We start from the raw sequence: 15,676 nt of genomic DNA, 5'->3' as shown, positions 1-15,676 counted from the left end.
AGTTCAGCGGGTCACCATCCTCAAGGAAGCACCACCAGGAACTGAGTCAGGCCCGGGGTATTCTCGATGTCAAAGCGGCCGAGAGGCGGGAGTGCCACCAGGAGGAGTCACTGGAACGGACTTTCCGCGCTCGTCTCGCGGTCCGGATGCGCACTCAGACCCCTGCAAGGCTCCAGCACTGCAGCGCAGAGCACGGAGGATCGTCCCGGAGCCGGAGAAGAAGCCAAAACTCCCAGCGCCCCGCAACTCCGCCCCTGCCCCGCCCACGCAACGCGGCGGCTGCGCGGCAAGGCCGCCCCGTCTCCACGTGATCGCCGTCACCGCCTCCGCGAAGCGGAAGCGGCCATCATAAGTCCTGGCAGCTGAACCCAGGCCTGCCTCCCTCCTTCTCCTGCACCGGGCAGCGGTGACGGCCTGGGGTTGTTCTGTCCTGGTTCTGTCTGGCCGGGAAGCCGCCGGCCTCCGAGAGCGGGACGACGACGTGGGGCCCGGGAGCTCCGGGGCGGACAGGCTGACCGGCGGACCGCCCAGGTGTCGGCACGACGTGGGCGGTGCCCAGAGCCGCGCCCCGCCCCTCGCAGGCCAGCGCTCAGGGCCCGCGGCCCGTGCCCGTTTCCAGTATGGCCGCCCGCCGTGCCTGACCCGCGGCCTCTCAGCTCCGACTCCTTGTAGGCGATGCCCAGGCCAAGACCGTGACTGACACTCTCGCTCACACGCACGCACGGACCCAGGCCCACGCCCGGAGCCCGAGCCCTGGGCTCGGAACCGTTGTCGTCCCCGGCGCCGCGGCCAGAGCCCGGACCACGGCTTCCGCGCCGCCGCCGCCTCGCCGAGAAGGGCCGCGCCGGACCTCGAGCGCGGCGGCCCCCGGCCGGCAGGGATGGGGAAGCGGGCGGGAGGAGGAGCAGCCGGAGCCACCACCGCCGCCGTCTCCACGTCCGCCGGCGCCGGGCTGGAACCCGCAGCCGGCCGTAGCGGGGGCCCGCGCAGCGCGGCAGCCGGCCTCGTAGGAGCGCTGCACCTGGTGATGACCCTCGTAGTGGCCGCGGCGCGGGCCGAGAAGGAAGGTGGGTGTCCCCCGGCGGCGTCCCTGCGGCGGGGCTGTCACGCCGCTCTCGCGGAGGCCGGGCGGGCTGGGCCGGGAGGAAGGGCCGCGGCCGGGGCTCCGGCGCGAAGTTGGGCGGTCGGGTCCCGTCCCGAGCCGGGACCTCGCAGCGCCCGCCGCTTGGAGTGGCCCGAGCTCTCCGTGATTCCTTCCCCTGCCTTCCCCCCCGTCTCCTGTCACTGCCATTTCAAAACTTCCTGAGTTCTCGTACGTTCTTGCCACTTGGCCCGCTAGGTAGGAGGGGCATATTTTTTGGCTTTATTTTGGCTAATAGGTACATTTTAGGACACTTCTGTTTTCTTGGTTGCGGTTGGTTGCGTGCAAACAGAGCTTACTTTAAAATGCGGTAAAAATAGCGAGACGCAGCTTACAAAATTTCAGTTTGAGTTTGTTCAGACATTTCTTCGAGGGGAATCTTGATCCTGTAGCTTCCTCCTTTAATGTCTCTTTGCGGTATTGATGACTCTTTATTGTTAGACGTAAATACAATTCCATTTAAGTCTTTAGTAAGCTTTTGAAAGCCTGTTTGCGTTTCTTATTTTAAAACACGTAATTCGGTGCCTTTGTCTTTGATGTGAAAGCCTTTAAAAATAAATGTGAAGTTGCCAGTTTGCAAGCCCTTACAGTTAATTTACGGTTAAGGGCTGGCCCCTACTTAAAAAAACTCTCATTAGTATCGTGCTGCTGCAAAACGGGTACTTGGACAGGGTCAAAAATTATTTTGTAATCTTGAAGACCAAATCAGTGTAATTTCATCTACACTACCTCTTTTTGAGCCAAGGGACATGTGAATGGTCACAGAGCTTTCATGAAGAATTTACTAAGTGAATAGTTAAAAACAAAAAACAAAAACTAAGCAAAACTTGTTAGTTTAGCATTGCACATGAAACTGCTCGTACAAGAAAACAATTTCTTGCCACGGTAACTTTAGAGTTAACGTTCTACTTTCTGACTGAAGTCACTTGCTTTTTATTGTTATTGAAGGTAAAAGCAAATACAAACTGAATTAGTAAAGTGTAAATGTGCTTCAGGATACTGTTTCTTTTATTTTTGTCCACATTACATTCCCTTATTTAACTCTCTAAGCAACCTTAGTCTGGGTTAACATTGGTGGAAATTATTCAAAGAATTGCCGTCTATAGAAAGGATTAATTGATGGAAGCAGAATTATTTCCAGAATAAAATATTGCCGGTTTAGGACTAGTCAGGCCTGGGGTTGTCATAATACGTCATTGGCCACAGATCTGCAGTTCGTTGAGTGTTCTGTGTGATCGTGGCACCTAGCATTTTGGCATGTAGTGGGTGTTCAGTGAACCCAAAATAGTGCAGTAATTTAATGGACATTTTTTGGGTGGGACTTCAGGTAGACCTTGGTGGGCATTGTGTCCTTGCTTTTCTGTTCTTTTGTTTACCTTGCACGGTGCCAAACACTGGCGCTTAACATTTGAGTGGATGACTGTTTTCATGCGCCCTTAGCACAGGGAAATGAAATGATGATTGAATCTAGTAAAGCATTAAGTTTGTATTTCCCTTCTACTGCTGCTTATTTTTCCAACAGCCATTTTATATGCTAATAAAAACTTTACTCTGGGTAAAGTTAAGTAAACAGATTTTTTGTTGGAGAACTGTCAGCCTAAAATATATTCGCTAATTTCTCATTTGCATAGTTTATACATGTTCGTGCACCTCTCTGATATCCATAGATGTGTGTAAGGATTGGATGAGGAGAATACTTGCCCGGGTGTTAAGTTCGTGTTAAAGGAGTGGTTGAATCTGCCAGTGGTCCTGGGTGAATCAGATATCCTTTGTGGCCCATGCTTATCTGTATGAACAATGTGTGTGTGCAGAGTTATCCAAGATATTAATGGGGATGATACTAATATAGAACATAGGCCTCTACCCATCATAAAGAGATCTGGTTCTAATCAAATATTCTGTGAAGGTATCTCCAGAAATGGCTTCTACTTTAAAACTGATCATATTCCACTGTTGTTTCTAAGTAAGGGAAAAGCAATTTATTTTCTCACGTGATTGTGACACTGTGAGTTTGGCATCTGATGAGGCACAAATACAATATTTGTCCTACAAGGTACTGTTGAGTTTTTCAGCAAGTCTGGGCAGATTTCTGAAGATGGCTGAGTTCCGTTTGTCCATTCACACCCGGAGGAATTTTTTGTCTGTTGAAGTAGCATAAACTAGTTTAACATTTCCAAGATAAGATCTACCTGCAGTTTTAATGATGATTCTGCAGGTATTTTGTATGTTTGTATTTTTTTTCCTTCATTCCTGTATAATTTCACTGCACAATGTTTAAAAGACAATAACAGTCATTGTCTCCTGAGGAAAAGCTGCAGAAGTAAATTACCTAATGTAGTTTTTCATGTTTGGACTTGATGTTGGTTTTTTTGAGTCAGAAGCATGGACCATTGCTTGTCTTAGCATCCTGTATGTCTTAACTGAGCTATGGGAGTGTGCTATCACTAGTCCAGAGGAAAGGTACCTTTGAGACGGTTTTGGCTGTGATGTAAAGTTTGTAAGGACTTTGAAAGAGTTTTCAGAGGTAGAAGTTATTATAATCACTACAAATAACTAGTTCTAGATTGGTGGCAAGATTTTTTCTTGAGGCTAATATCTAGATATTGAGAATAGCAAAAATGTGTGTGAGTTGTGAAAATATATTTTTAAAATATGTAGTGAAAATACATGTGTGTATATATATTAAATGTATAATTTTAGTATTTTGAATTACAAAGCAGCCCGTTGTGACTGGCAAATAAGACCTTTTTAAAAAAAGCATCATATATCATGTAATGTGATTTCATTGTGAAGTGGGTTTTTGGAGGGCATTTAATTTATTAAATCAATTATTAAATGAGAAGCTATAGTTTATGTATCTAGTAAATATAAATTCAAATAAATTTTCAAGAATGAGTGTTTCAATCTATGACGATTTAAATTTCATTGTCGCTTGTTTTATTAATTGGCAATTAAATGGCAGGGTAACATTTGACAGCCTTTATTAGGACTTTTAAAATTTTTTGCCAGTGTACTGTAGTTTCAGGCACAAATTTTTGTTTTAAGCTGTATTTGTGACGTAGGTGCAAAACACAGTACAAAGTATTTACAAAGCGTATGAGAAAAGTGCGTAGGACTAAAGACTGCAAGAAAACAGGTAAGAATCTAATAGTTTTCTAAGGGTAGCCAAATTGACTAGGAGTGTTATTTACTTTTTCTTAACCAAATTATTTTTAACCTACTTATTACTCGATAATGTTAAAATGTTTGAAAGTGATTTTCTTAAGAGTGAGATGTGTTAACCCTTTTGTATGGGGTAGAGTGGGTTCCTTTTAATTTAGGGCCTAGTAAAGAGAGTATTATTGAATAAGTACTTCACTAATGAACTTTTGTAGCCCGCTTTTACTAAAGGCTGTCGCCTGACGGAGCATTGGAGTTTTGTAGTTGGAAAAGTGTGTCCTCTTTTCCTCTTACACCATTTTGCTCCTCTTTCTCGTTCTTTACAGTGAATCTTCATAGACATCTGCCAGAAAGATTGCTTTGGGAGTAGATGTAAACTCATCTAATTGTTACCATCCAGAGTAGCAATAAGCCAAATTACTCTTGGAGGAAATTAAAATCTTTGCTAGGTGCTTGATACATTAGGTGTTCTTTCTCTTGCCTGTGTGTGACTCAAGCGCTCTGATTGGCCTTGCCAGACCGAGAGGCCCTTTTCCTACGGCTGAATTTTTCCCCACTGTCTCTTGTAAGCAGCATCTGGCCTTGTTTTGGTGCCTCTGTACTTCTAGGTTCTGGTTGTGCCCTCCCGTCGGTTGTGCTCTCCAATTGCCTGTTGGTTGTCTTCCTCCGCATGTGTCTAGCGGTTGGTGCACACTGCATATGTCCAGGGCAGAATTATCTTGCGCCACCTCCAGTTTTCAGTTTTTTGTTAATGCTGTGATTATTCTGCCTGCCCCATTGGATTCAGTTTTGACCCTTTACCAAGTGGCATCAGTGCCTGTTACATCCTCTTTTGATCAGCTGTCCACTGCCTTCAGCCTGGGGCACTGCAGCAGCCTGTCTCCTACCACCTTCCTGTTTCTGTTCAGTCCTGCATGCACCCTCTGAGTTTGTGGTGTCTTTGTTAACATTCATCATTCATTTTGACGCTTAATTGTGTACTGCCTTGTTTAGCTACTTAAATGATTTCAAGGGTGTCAATTCTCCACCTAGGCTGGAATTTCTGTAGGGCAGAACCTTTGTCAACATCTGTAGTACATACATAGCAAGCATTCAGTTTTGAATGAAAGTTTGCCTAAACTTTCATTGTAATATAATTTTATTGTGAAGTGGGTTTTTGGAAGGCATTTAATTTATTATAAATGAGAAGCTATAGTTTATTTAGTAAATATAAATATACATTTGAATAAATTTTCAAGAATGATTGTTTCACCCTATTGACAATTTAAATTTCTTTGTCGCATGTTTTATTAATTGGTAATTAAATGGCAGGGTAATGTTTGACAGCCTTTATTAGGCCTTTTATAATTTTTTGCCAGTGTACTATATAGTTTCATGCACAAAGTTTTGTTTTAAGCTGTATTTGTGACACAGGTGCAAAACCCAGTACAAAAATTACAGAGCATATGAAAAAGTGCATAGGACTTTTTGTACCTGAGAACCTAGGTTGAGAGTCAGAAGTACAGGTAAAACTCAGTTCTGGTGCAGATGTCATGAGGAAGTCTGCTATAACAGGACATTGAGTAACACCAGTTTTTTCTTCCCCACATGTTGCTTTTCCTTGTAACTAAAAGGAGTTGTATACACTTATCTAAACCATCACTTTTATAACTTTTGGATTTTCAGATTTTCATAAAACCCTAATCTATAGATCATGAAACTGAGGCTTAAAGAGGTTAAGCCCAGCATGATAGGTCTGGTAAATAGCGGAGCCAGGATTCCATCCTAAGACATCTGTCCCTTGAGCCAAACTATGTAACCCCAAATGAGCACTTCAGGAATTCGATTTTGTTATATTGTACCAACTGCAAAAAGAACAGACTTGACAGTTCATGCCAAACCCATGTATTAGTATTCAAGTAAAATGTACTTTCTTTAAAAAAAAAAAAGAAAAGAAATGCCAGCCACAAGCTTTCTTATCACTTTCTGTTGACTTGTTAACAGTTTAAGTAATCACAGGCCATTCTGGATCATGAAGGTTCTTAAAAGGAAACCAGTGAGTGGATAATACAGGGAAATGAGTATTTGGTATTGGAAGCTACTGTCTCTTTGTTCTTGATGACTTAGATACCTGGTTGTATTGCTAAATATTAAGCAATATTGCCTTCTGTAGATACTGCTTAGCTCCAGATTGGTGTGATGAGTTAGTCTAGACTTGTGGAATATTCTCAGAAGCTGGCCCTGGATTAAAAGGAACTGGAGGTAATGCAAACGCTGGTAGTAGCATTTGCTTTGGCAGGGAGAAATCTCTCGCAGACTTCCATTAGCGGTCCAAGGGCTCCGGAAGAAGTTCATTTCCGGTGCTTTGTTCTTATTAGGGCATTTTAGAATTAGGTGGTCATTAGTTCTCATCTGTAGTTCCAAATCTGTTTTTTTGTTTGTTTTTTTGTTTTTGTTTTTTCATTCCCATGTGATTACTTTTAAAACCACAGATGGAAGGTTTCTAGAAAGCCTTTGCCATTTGCCTGATTGATTTTGTTGCATACAACTGCCATTTTAGGGCAGAGATTTGAGGTTTAAGAGGATCTTTTAGATGGTCAGTCATGATAGAGTATGAAACCTATGTTTTAATTTATTTTCTAGAAACTTTGTGGTTAATAAAAACATAACAAACTAACCATTTTTATATGTACAGTTCAATAGTGTTAAGTATATTCACATTGTTGTGTAGCAGATCTTCAGAACTTCATGTAAAACCTGGAACTCTATACCCATTAAACGACTTCCTAGCTCTCTCTCTACCCTTAACCCCCACCCCCAGGCTCCTGGTAACCACCATTCTACTTTCTGTGTTTATGAATTTGACTACTTTAGATACTCCATGTGAGTAGAATAATGCAGGATTTGTGACCTGCTTATTTTAGTTAGCATAATATCTGTAAGGTTAATCCCTGTTGTAGGATGTGACAGTTCCTTCCTTTTTAAGGTTGAATTATATTCTGTTGTATGGATATACCACATTTTGTTTATCCATTCATCCATCCGTGGACACTAGGCTTGCTCCCACCTCTTGGCTTTTGTGACTACTGCTGTGAAGTTAGGTATGCAAATATCTCTTCAAGACCCTGGTTTCAACTGTTTTGCATATCTACCCAGAAGAGAGATTTCTGGATCATGTGATAGTTCTATATTTAATTCCTTAAGCAAACATCACATTTCCATAGTGATTGCATAATCTTACAATCCCATGAATGATATACAAGGATTCCAATTTCTCCATGCCTTTGCCAACAGTCATTAGTTTTTTGTTTTCTTTTGATAGTGGTGTGAGGTGCTATCTCATTGTGGTATTGATTTGCATTTTTGTAATGATTAATGATATTGAGCATCTTTCCATATCCTTCTTGGGCATTTGTATATCTCCTTTGGAGAAATGTCTATTCAAGTCCTTTGACCACGTTATATTCAGGTTTTGTTGTTGTTGTTGTTATTGTTGTTATAGGAGTTCCTTATATATTCTGGATATTAACCCCTTATCAGATGATTTGCAACTATGTTCTCCTATTTGGCCGGTTGCCTTTTCACTCTGTTGATCATATTCTTTGAACGAAAGTTTTTGTTTGATATAGTTACTTTTGCTTTTGGTGTCATATTCAAGATATCATTGCCAAATCCAGTGTCATGAACTTTTTCCCTATGCTTTCTCCTAGGCATTTTATAGTTTTGGGTCTTAATGTTTCGGTCTTTAACCCATTTTGAGTTAACTTTATTTATGGTGTAAGATAAAGGGTGCAACTCTATTCTTTTGCATGTGGATATCCAATTTCTCCAGTTCCATTTGTTGAAGAGGCTGTCCTTTCTTCACTGAGTAGTCTTTGTGTCCTTGTATGAAAATTAATTGGCTATATATGTAAGGGTTTATTTCTGGACACTATATTTAATTGCTCTGTCTGTCTTTATGCCAGTACCACACTATTTTGAATACTATAGCTTTGTAATATGTTTTGAAATGAGGAAATGTGAAACCTCTGTCTTCTTCCTTTTCAAGATTATTTTGGCTATTTGAGGTTGTGTGTGAATTTTAGGATATACTTTTCTACTTCCCTTGCGATTTTGGGATTTTGATAGGGATTATGTTGAACCTATAGATCACGTTGAGTAGTATTGATACCTTAACAGTAATCTAACCCATAAACATGGGATGTCTTTCCATTTATTTGTGTCTAATTTTTTCAGCAGTGTTTTGTAATTTTCAGTGTACAAACTTTTCACTTCCTTGGTTAGGTTTATTCCTAAGTATTATTCTTTTTGATGTCATTGTAAATAAAACATGCATTTTTGAACTAATGATTTGGAATTTTTCTTTTTGACTTAGTCTTTTGGCTTTAAATATTTAAGGATTTAATATTTTCCTTAGTTTCTATTTGCATTTGAGTTTTTTATTTTCTGTTATTTTTAAACTTGTCAGGCAACTCTGTCACTCTTGTTTTTTCTTTTTAATGGTTTCTGCTTTTCTCATACCTTAAAATCTCTAGAGATTATATATTCACCAATATTTTATGTCCATGCTTCCATCTTTAAATGCAAATCTCTATTTCTTCAGTCCGTTGGCATCAGGTAGGGAATCTGTCCTCAAATCATTAGTCAATTGCCTTAACACCACTTATTGAATTATATACAGTATTTTGTTTCATTCAAGTTCTGTTATGTACTGGGATCTATTTCTTAATTTTTTTTCCCCCCCAGGTATTTTTTTTCTCATATATATGTCTATGTATTTGTACATTTCTGTTTTATTTTAGGTAATACAGCTTATTTATACATTTCATTAGCTGGCTTGGCAGGTCATCCCCTCTCCCTAAGTGATTATTCTTCAACAAGCAGTTTCTTATCAATCTTGTTTTTTTTCCCTATGAATCCTCAAATCATTTTGTAAAGAAAATTTTAAATTGCTATTTGCTTTTTGGTTACAGTTACATTGAAATGTTAGATAAATTTGGAATTTGACATCTTTACAGGGTTTTCCATTTTGTCTTTTTCCTATGTATATAGTATTAGGTAAAACTGTATGAAATTATGAAATTATAATTTTTGTCAGTCCAACATAATTGAATAACAACTTATTCAATCTAGTATTAGTAAGTTTTTATGCATTTTTGCATTCGCTAGAGCTTCAGAACAATGTTAAATAAGAGTGATGAAAAAGCAGGCATCCTTGTGTTTTTGTGTTTTGTTTTTTTTTTTAAGAGAAAAATACCTTAAGTGTTTCATTGTGTAATATGATTGGGGTAGTTGGTTGAAGTTGGATGTTCTTAAATTTCTTATATTTTTAAAGAGTTTTAGTTTTAAGAGTTATTAGGAATAGGTACTAAATTTTATCCCGTGCAGTTATTTCATGGCCTTTTTACCTTAAGCTGTAGAAGCAGTCCTCTTAACTCAGCTGCACTGAACTCTCTTGGTGAACTTATACCCATATCTGTTTTCCCTCTAGTAAACTCGTCCAGGGATACCCATTGGACTTGGGCTGCCTGCAGCTGCCAGGCTACACTCACATACTTCCACATTTGCTCCCTTTAGTTAATGTGCGTCTTTTTATATTGTAAAGCTATTATATTGATATAATCCCTCATGAGTATTGATATATCAATATATAGTAATTATTATAGTAATATATTATTATATATAACATATGTTAATAATCCCTCATGAATACATTAATGCCCTCCCTAGGGGGATGGGGGAACTAAGTTCTCACATTTAATTTCCAAGAGAGTTCACCTGAGACTTGGTATTAAAATGAGCCTGTCACCATCCCCCTTGCCGCCATGTGATCTGCACACTCCTTTGCCTTCTAGGAGTGGAAGCAGCCTGAGGTCCTCAGCAGAAGCAGATGCTGGTACCACACTTCCTGTACAGCCTGCAGAACCATGAGTCACGTAAACCTCTTTTCTTTATAAATTACCCAGCTTCCAGTATTCCTTTAAAGCCACACAAATGGACTGAGACATCAGTTTGCTCTCAATGTGATATTTTAAAAAAATACTAACAAAACTGTTTATGGAGTTAGAAAAGTTGCTGTTAAATTTTCTGTGAAAAAATGAAAATGTAGAAATACTGGGAAAACTCTGGAAAACAAAAGTTATGAGGCATGACTAGCACAAGCAGTTATTAAAACCTGCTTTTAAACTATTATGTAATTGGTATAATTAGAATAAAGTACTGGTATATAAATAGACAAATTAATGAAATAGAATAGAAATTCTAGTAATAGACCTAAGTATATGTGGTTTATGTTAAGCTGCTTTTCTTCTGGGAGTCTGGAATTTTGGTATGTGTTAGGCAGAGGGGTACCATGTGGCTAGCCCCAAGTAAAAACCTCGGAACTCTGTGTTAGTTTCCTATTGTACCTGTAGCAAATTATCACAAGTTGAGTGGGTTAAAACACAAGTCTGTTCTCTTATTCCAAAGGGCATAAAGTCAGGGTGTGTGGCTGATTGCCACAGTTACTGCTTGAGACCATCATTACAGCAGTTACTACTGGAGACCATCATTCCAAGACTGAACGAAGGGACAAACATAGAAATGAAAAAAGACAAAAGAAACTGTTTTAAGGAAAGGCAAATGGGGAGAAGAGAGCTCCCTGCTTCTAGTGAGCAAAGGCAGACCCCTTGAGCTTCTACAGCCCTTTTGTATTTATTGGGTAACAAGAGCGAGGAGGAGGAGGTAACCATTGGCCAGCGGCTTAATTGATCACAGGTTCATATTGTTACTAACAGGCTTCAGTTATGTCTAATCATAAGAAACATTTGTACAGCCTCCAACATCTCCTTTTTGTTAAATTAGTTTGAGCAAGACAATTAATTACAGATTGTGCAGCCCTTAGTGGCGCCTAGACAGAGACTTGAAGGGACTATCAGGGACAAAAAGGGACCTGAAGAGAACTGAAGAGACCCGAAGAGACCTGAAAAACTAGTTCAGGCCATGACGGGAACAGGGGCTCGGGCATGCCTCATTGTACCCTCCTCCCTTTGGAGTTCGGGCACCGTTGTAGCTGACTGTCACTGCTACTGGAGACTGTCATTACAGCATTACTGTTACTGTCTGAGACCGTTATTATGAGACTGAACGAAGGGACGAACGTAGAAATGATTTAAAAAAAAGAATTTTTAAGGAAAGGCTAGCATGGGGAAGAAGAGAGAAGAATAAAACGGCTCCCTGCTTCTAGTGAGCAAAGGCAGCCCCTGAGCTTCTACAGCCCTTTCGTATTTATTGGGTAACAAGAGCAAGGAGGTGGAGGTAACGGTTGGCTGCTTAATTGATCACAGGTTCATATTATTACTAACAGACGTCGGAGGTACCTAATCACAGACATTTGTGTGGCCTCCAACAAGGGTGTTGGGGCTGTGCTCTTTCTGTAGGCTTCAGGGGAGAATCTTTTTCCTTGTCTTTTTCAGCTTCTAGAGGCTTCCTGAATTTCTTGGTTCATGGCCTCTGACATCACTTCACCCTTTTCCTAATCCGACCATCTTGCTCCCATCCTCATATCACCTTCTGTTCCTCTGAGTGTCGTTATTAATATATCCGCCCATCTGGCTAATCTGGGATAATCTCCCCATCTCAAAATCCTTAATTTAATCACATCTACAAAATTCCTTTTGCCATGTAAGGTAACATTCGTAGCTTCCTGGGATTAGGACATGAACATTTTGGGGAGTCATCATTCAGCCTACCACAGACATTGAGTTTCTGATGAGCTTTCTTGATAAATATGACACCAAAAGCACAAACAAAAGGGGAGAAAATAAAGTAGACATCAAAATTTGAAAGTTTTGTGCTTTAAAAGGCCCTATAAAGAAAGCGAAAAGACAACCCATAGAATGGGAGAAAAATTTTCGCAAATCATGTATCTGATAAAGGGATATGTATCTAGAATGTATAAAGATCTCTCATAACCTCAGTAAAAACAGACAACTCAAAAAATGGGCAGGGGATCTGAATAGGCATTTCTCCAAATAAAGATACACAATAAGCATATGAAAAGATGCTCTACATCATTAGCTATCAGTGAAATACAAATGAAAACCAAAATGAGATACCATTTCACACCCACCAGTATGGCTGCAATCAAAAAGATGGATAATAAATGTTGCCAAGGGTGCGGAGACATTGGAACATCTTGTTACTTTATGGGTAACATAAGATGGTGTAGCTGCTTTGGAAAACAGTTTGGCAGGTTCTGAAAATACACAGTTACTGTGTGACCCACAGTTCTGCTCCTTAGTATATACTCCAAAGAAATGAAAACACAAAAACTTGCACATAAAAACTCGTGCCAGAACATTCATAGCAGCGTTATTTATGATAGCCAGAAAGTAGAAACAACGGAAATGTTTGAAGAATGGATCAAATGGAATATTATTCAGCCATAGAAATGAGTGAAGTATTATTTTGAATGCATGTGACAACACAGGTGAACCTTGAAAACATTGTAGTAAGTGAACAGAGCCACTCCCAAAAGACCATATAAGACCATAGAAGCCATTTATATGAAATGTCCAGAATAGGCAAATCCACAGAGACAAAATAGATACGTGGTTGTCTAGAACCGTGGAGGGCAGTGTAGGGAGGGACTGGTGAACATTCTTGTGTGATTCTTTGTATGCACATGTATTTTATTTTCTCTCAGGTAGGTACCTATGAGTGGAATGTCTGGATCATGTGATAGTTGTATTTTTAAGAAACTGCTAACCTGTTTTCCAAAGCGGCTGTACCATTTAATATTCCCATCAGAATTGTATGAGAGTTCCATTCCCTCCATATGCTTGCCAGTGCTTGGTATGGTGAGTCCTTTACATTTTAGCCATCTTCACCGGTGTGTAGTGGCACAGGCATTTCTTATTTTATTGCACTTTGCCTCCTTCACAGCCAATATGCTGTTTACAAATGGAAGGTTTGTGGCAGTCCTGCCTCACACAGATCTATTAGCACCATTTTTCCAATAGCATATGCTCACTTCCTGTTTTTGTGTCACAGTTTGGTAAGTCTCATAATATTTCAGGCTTTTTCACTATTGTATCTGTTACAGTAATCTGCAATCAGTGATTTTTGATGTGATTGTGTAATTGTTTTGGGATGCCCACAAACCACACCCGTATGACACTGCAGACTTAACCGATAAATGCCTGTGTTCTGACTGCTCTGACTGGCTGTTCCCCCAATTCTCCCCCCTCCTCAGGCCGCCCTGTTCTCTGAGACAACAATATTGAAATTAGGACAGTTGCTTAGTGAGGACGGCATGTCAAAGCTGAAACATGCCAAAAGCTAGGCCTCTCGCAGCAGACAGTTAACCAAGTTGTGAATGCAGAGGAGAAGTTCTTTAAGGAAGTTAAAAGTGCTACTCTGGTGTACAAATGAATGATAAGAAAGCAAAACAGCTTTATTGCTGATAGGAGAAAGCTTTAGTCTTCAGGATAGAAGATCAGACCAGCCACAAGCATTCTATTAAGTCAAAGTTTAATCCAGAGCAAGGCCCTGTCTTCTCTTCCGTTCTGTAAAGACTGAGAGAGGGGAGGAAGCTGCAGAAGAACAGTTGGAAGCCAGCAGAAGTTGGTTCATGAGGCTTAAGGAAAGGCTTCATCACGTAAAGTGCAAGGTGAAGTGGTTGAGTGCTGATGCACAAGTTGCGGCGAGTTATCCAGAAGATCTGGCTGAGATCATTGATAAACGTGGCCACACTAAACAACAGATTTCCCGTGTAGATGAAACAACCTTCTTTTGGAAGATGCCATCTTGGTCTTTCATGGCTAGAGAGGAGAAGTCAGTGCCTAGCTTCAAAGCTTCGAAAGACAGGCTGATTCTCTTGTTAGGAAATAGTGAAGCTGGTGGCTTTTAAGTTGAAGCCAGTGCTCATCTGTCATGCTGAAAATTCTAGGGACCTTAAGAATTATGCTAAATCTCCTCTGCCTGTGCTTTATAACTGGAACAACAAAGCCTGAATGACAACACATCTGTTTATAACATGGTTTACTGAATATTTTAAGTCCACTGTTGAGACCTGTTGCTCAGAAAAAATATTACTTTCCAAATATTAAAACTTGTTGACAAGGCAACTGGTCACCCAGGAGCACTGATGGAGATGTACAAGGAGCTGCACGTTGTTTTCATGCCTGCTAACACAGCATCCATTCTGCAGCCATGGATCAAGGAGTAATTTCAACTTTCATGTCTTATTTTAAAAATACATTACTTAAGGCTATAGCTGCCACAGAGAGAGTGAGTCCTCAGTTGGATCTGGGCAAAGTCCATTGAAAACCTCCTGGAAAGGATTCACCATTCTAGATGCCATTAAGAATATCTGTGACTCATAGGAGGAGGTCAGAATATCAGCAGGAGTTTGGAAGAAGTTGCTTCCAACCCTCATGGATGACTTTGGGGAGTTCAAGATGTCAGTAGAGAAAGTGACTGCAGATACGGTGGAAATAGCAAGAGAACTAGGATTAGAAGTGGAGCTTGGGCTGGGTGTGGTGGCTCATGCCTATCATTCTAGCACTTTAGGAGGCCTAGGCGGAAGGAATATGGAGTCCAGGAGTTCAAGAACCCCCTGAACACTGTGGCAAAACCCTGTCTTTACAAGAACTACAAAAAGCTAGGGGTGGTGGCTCTTACCTGTTGTCCCAGCCACTCGGGAGGCTGTGGTGGGAGGATCGTTAGAGCCCAGGAAGGCGAGGCTGCAGGAAACTTTCCAGCCTGGGCAACAGAGTGGCATCCTGAAGATGTAACTGAATTGCTGCAGTGTTATGATGAAACTTGAACAAACGAGGAGTTACTTCCTTTAGATGAAAGGAAGTGGTTTCTTGAGATGAAATCTGCTCCTGGTGAAGATGCTGTGAACCTTGTTGAAATGGCAGCAAAGGATTCAGAGTATTATCAACTTAGTTGATAAAGTAGTGGCAGGGTTGGAGAGGATTGACTCCAGTTTTGAAAGTTCTTCTGGCCGGGCTTGGTGGCTCACGCCTGTAATCCCAGCACTTTGGGAGGCCGAGGTGGGTGGATCACGAGGTCAGGAGATCAAGACCATCCTGGCTAACACGGTTGGAACCCCGTCTCTACTAAAAATATAGAAAATTAGCCGGGTATGGTAGCAGGTGCCTGTAATCCCAGCTATTCGGGAGGCTGAGGGAGGAGAATCACTTGAACCTAGGAGGCAGAGGTTGCAGTGAGCCGAGATTGCACCATTACACTCCAGCCTGGGTGACAGAGCAAGACTCCATCTCAAAAAAAAAAAAGGAAGTTCTTCTGTCAGTAAAATGCTGTCAGACAGCATCACATGCTACAGAGAAATCTTTCATGAAAGGGCGGCAAACTTCATTGCTGTTTATTATTATTATTATTATTATT

General features: G+C 41.0%; 1 protein-coding gene across 3 annotated transcripts in view; it reads left to right on the top strand.

The window, feature by feature from the left end:
• The first annotated feature begins 594 nt into the window (after nt 1–594).
• Nucleotides 595–15,676, top strand: part of TMEM131 (transmembrane protein 131) — a 254,703-nt gene continuing 239,621 nt past the window's right edge. For 2 of the 3 annotated variants that reach the window (XM_028832201.2, XM_015112922.3), the window contains exon 1: nt 595–1,067. In XM_028832201.2, coding sequence (XP_028688034.2) covers nt 881–1,067 — 187 coding nt within the window. In that variant the 5' untranslated portion in view covers nt 595–880. Of the gene's footprint in view, nt 1,068–10,132; nt 10,216–15,676 lie in introns of those variants that run through there. The other variant, XM_077958821.1, reaches the window with a different exon arrangement.

The sequence above is a fragment of the Macaca mulatta genome, chromosome 13 (assembly GCF_049350105.2).
Source record: "Macaca mulatta isolate MMU2019108-1 chromosome 13, T2T-MMU8v2.0, whole genome shotgun sequence".
Lineage (NCBI taxonomy): Eukaryota > Metazoa > Chordata > Mammalia > Primates > Cercopithecidae > Macaca > Macaca mulatta.
The sequence above is the reverse complement of the archived record's forward strand: the minus strand, read 5'-3'. Positions and strand labels throughout refer to the sequence as shown.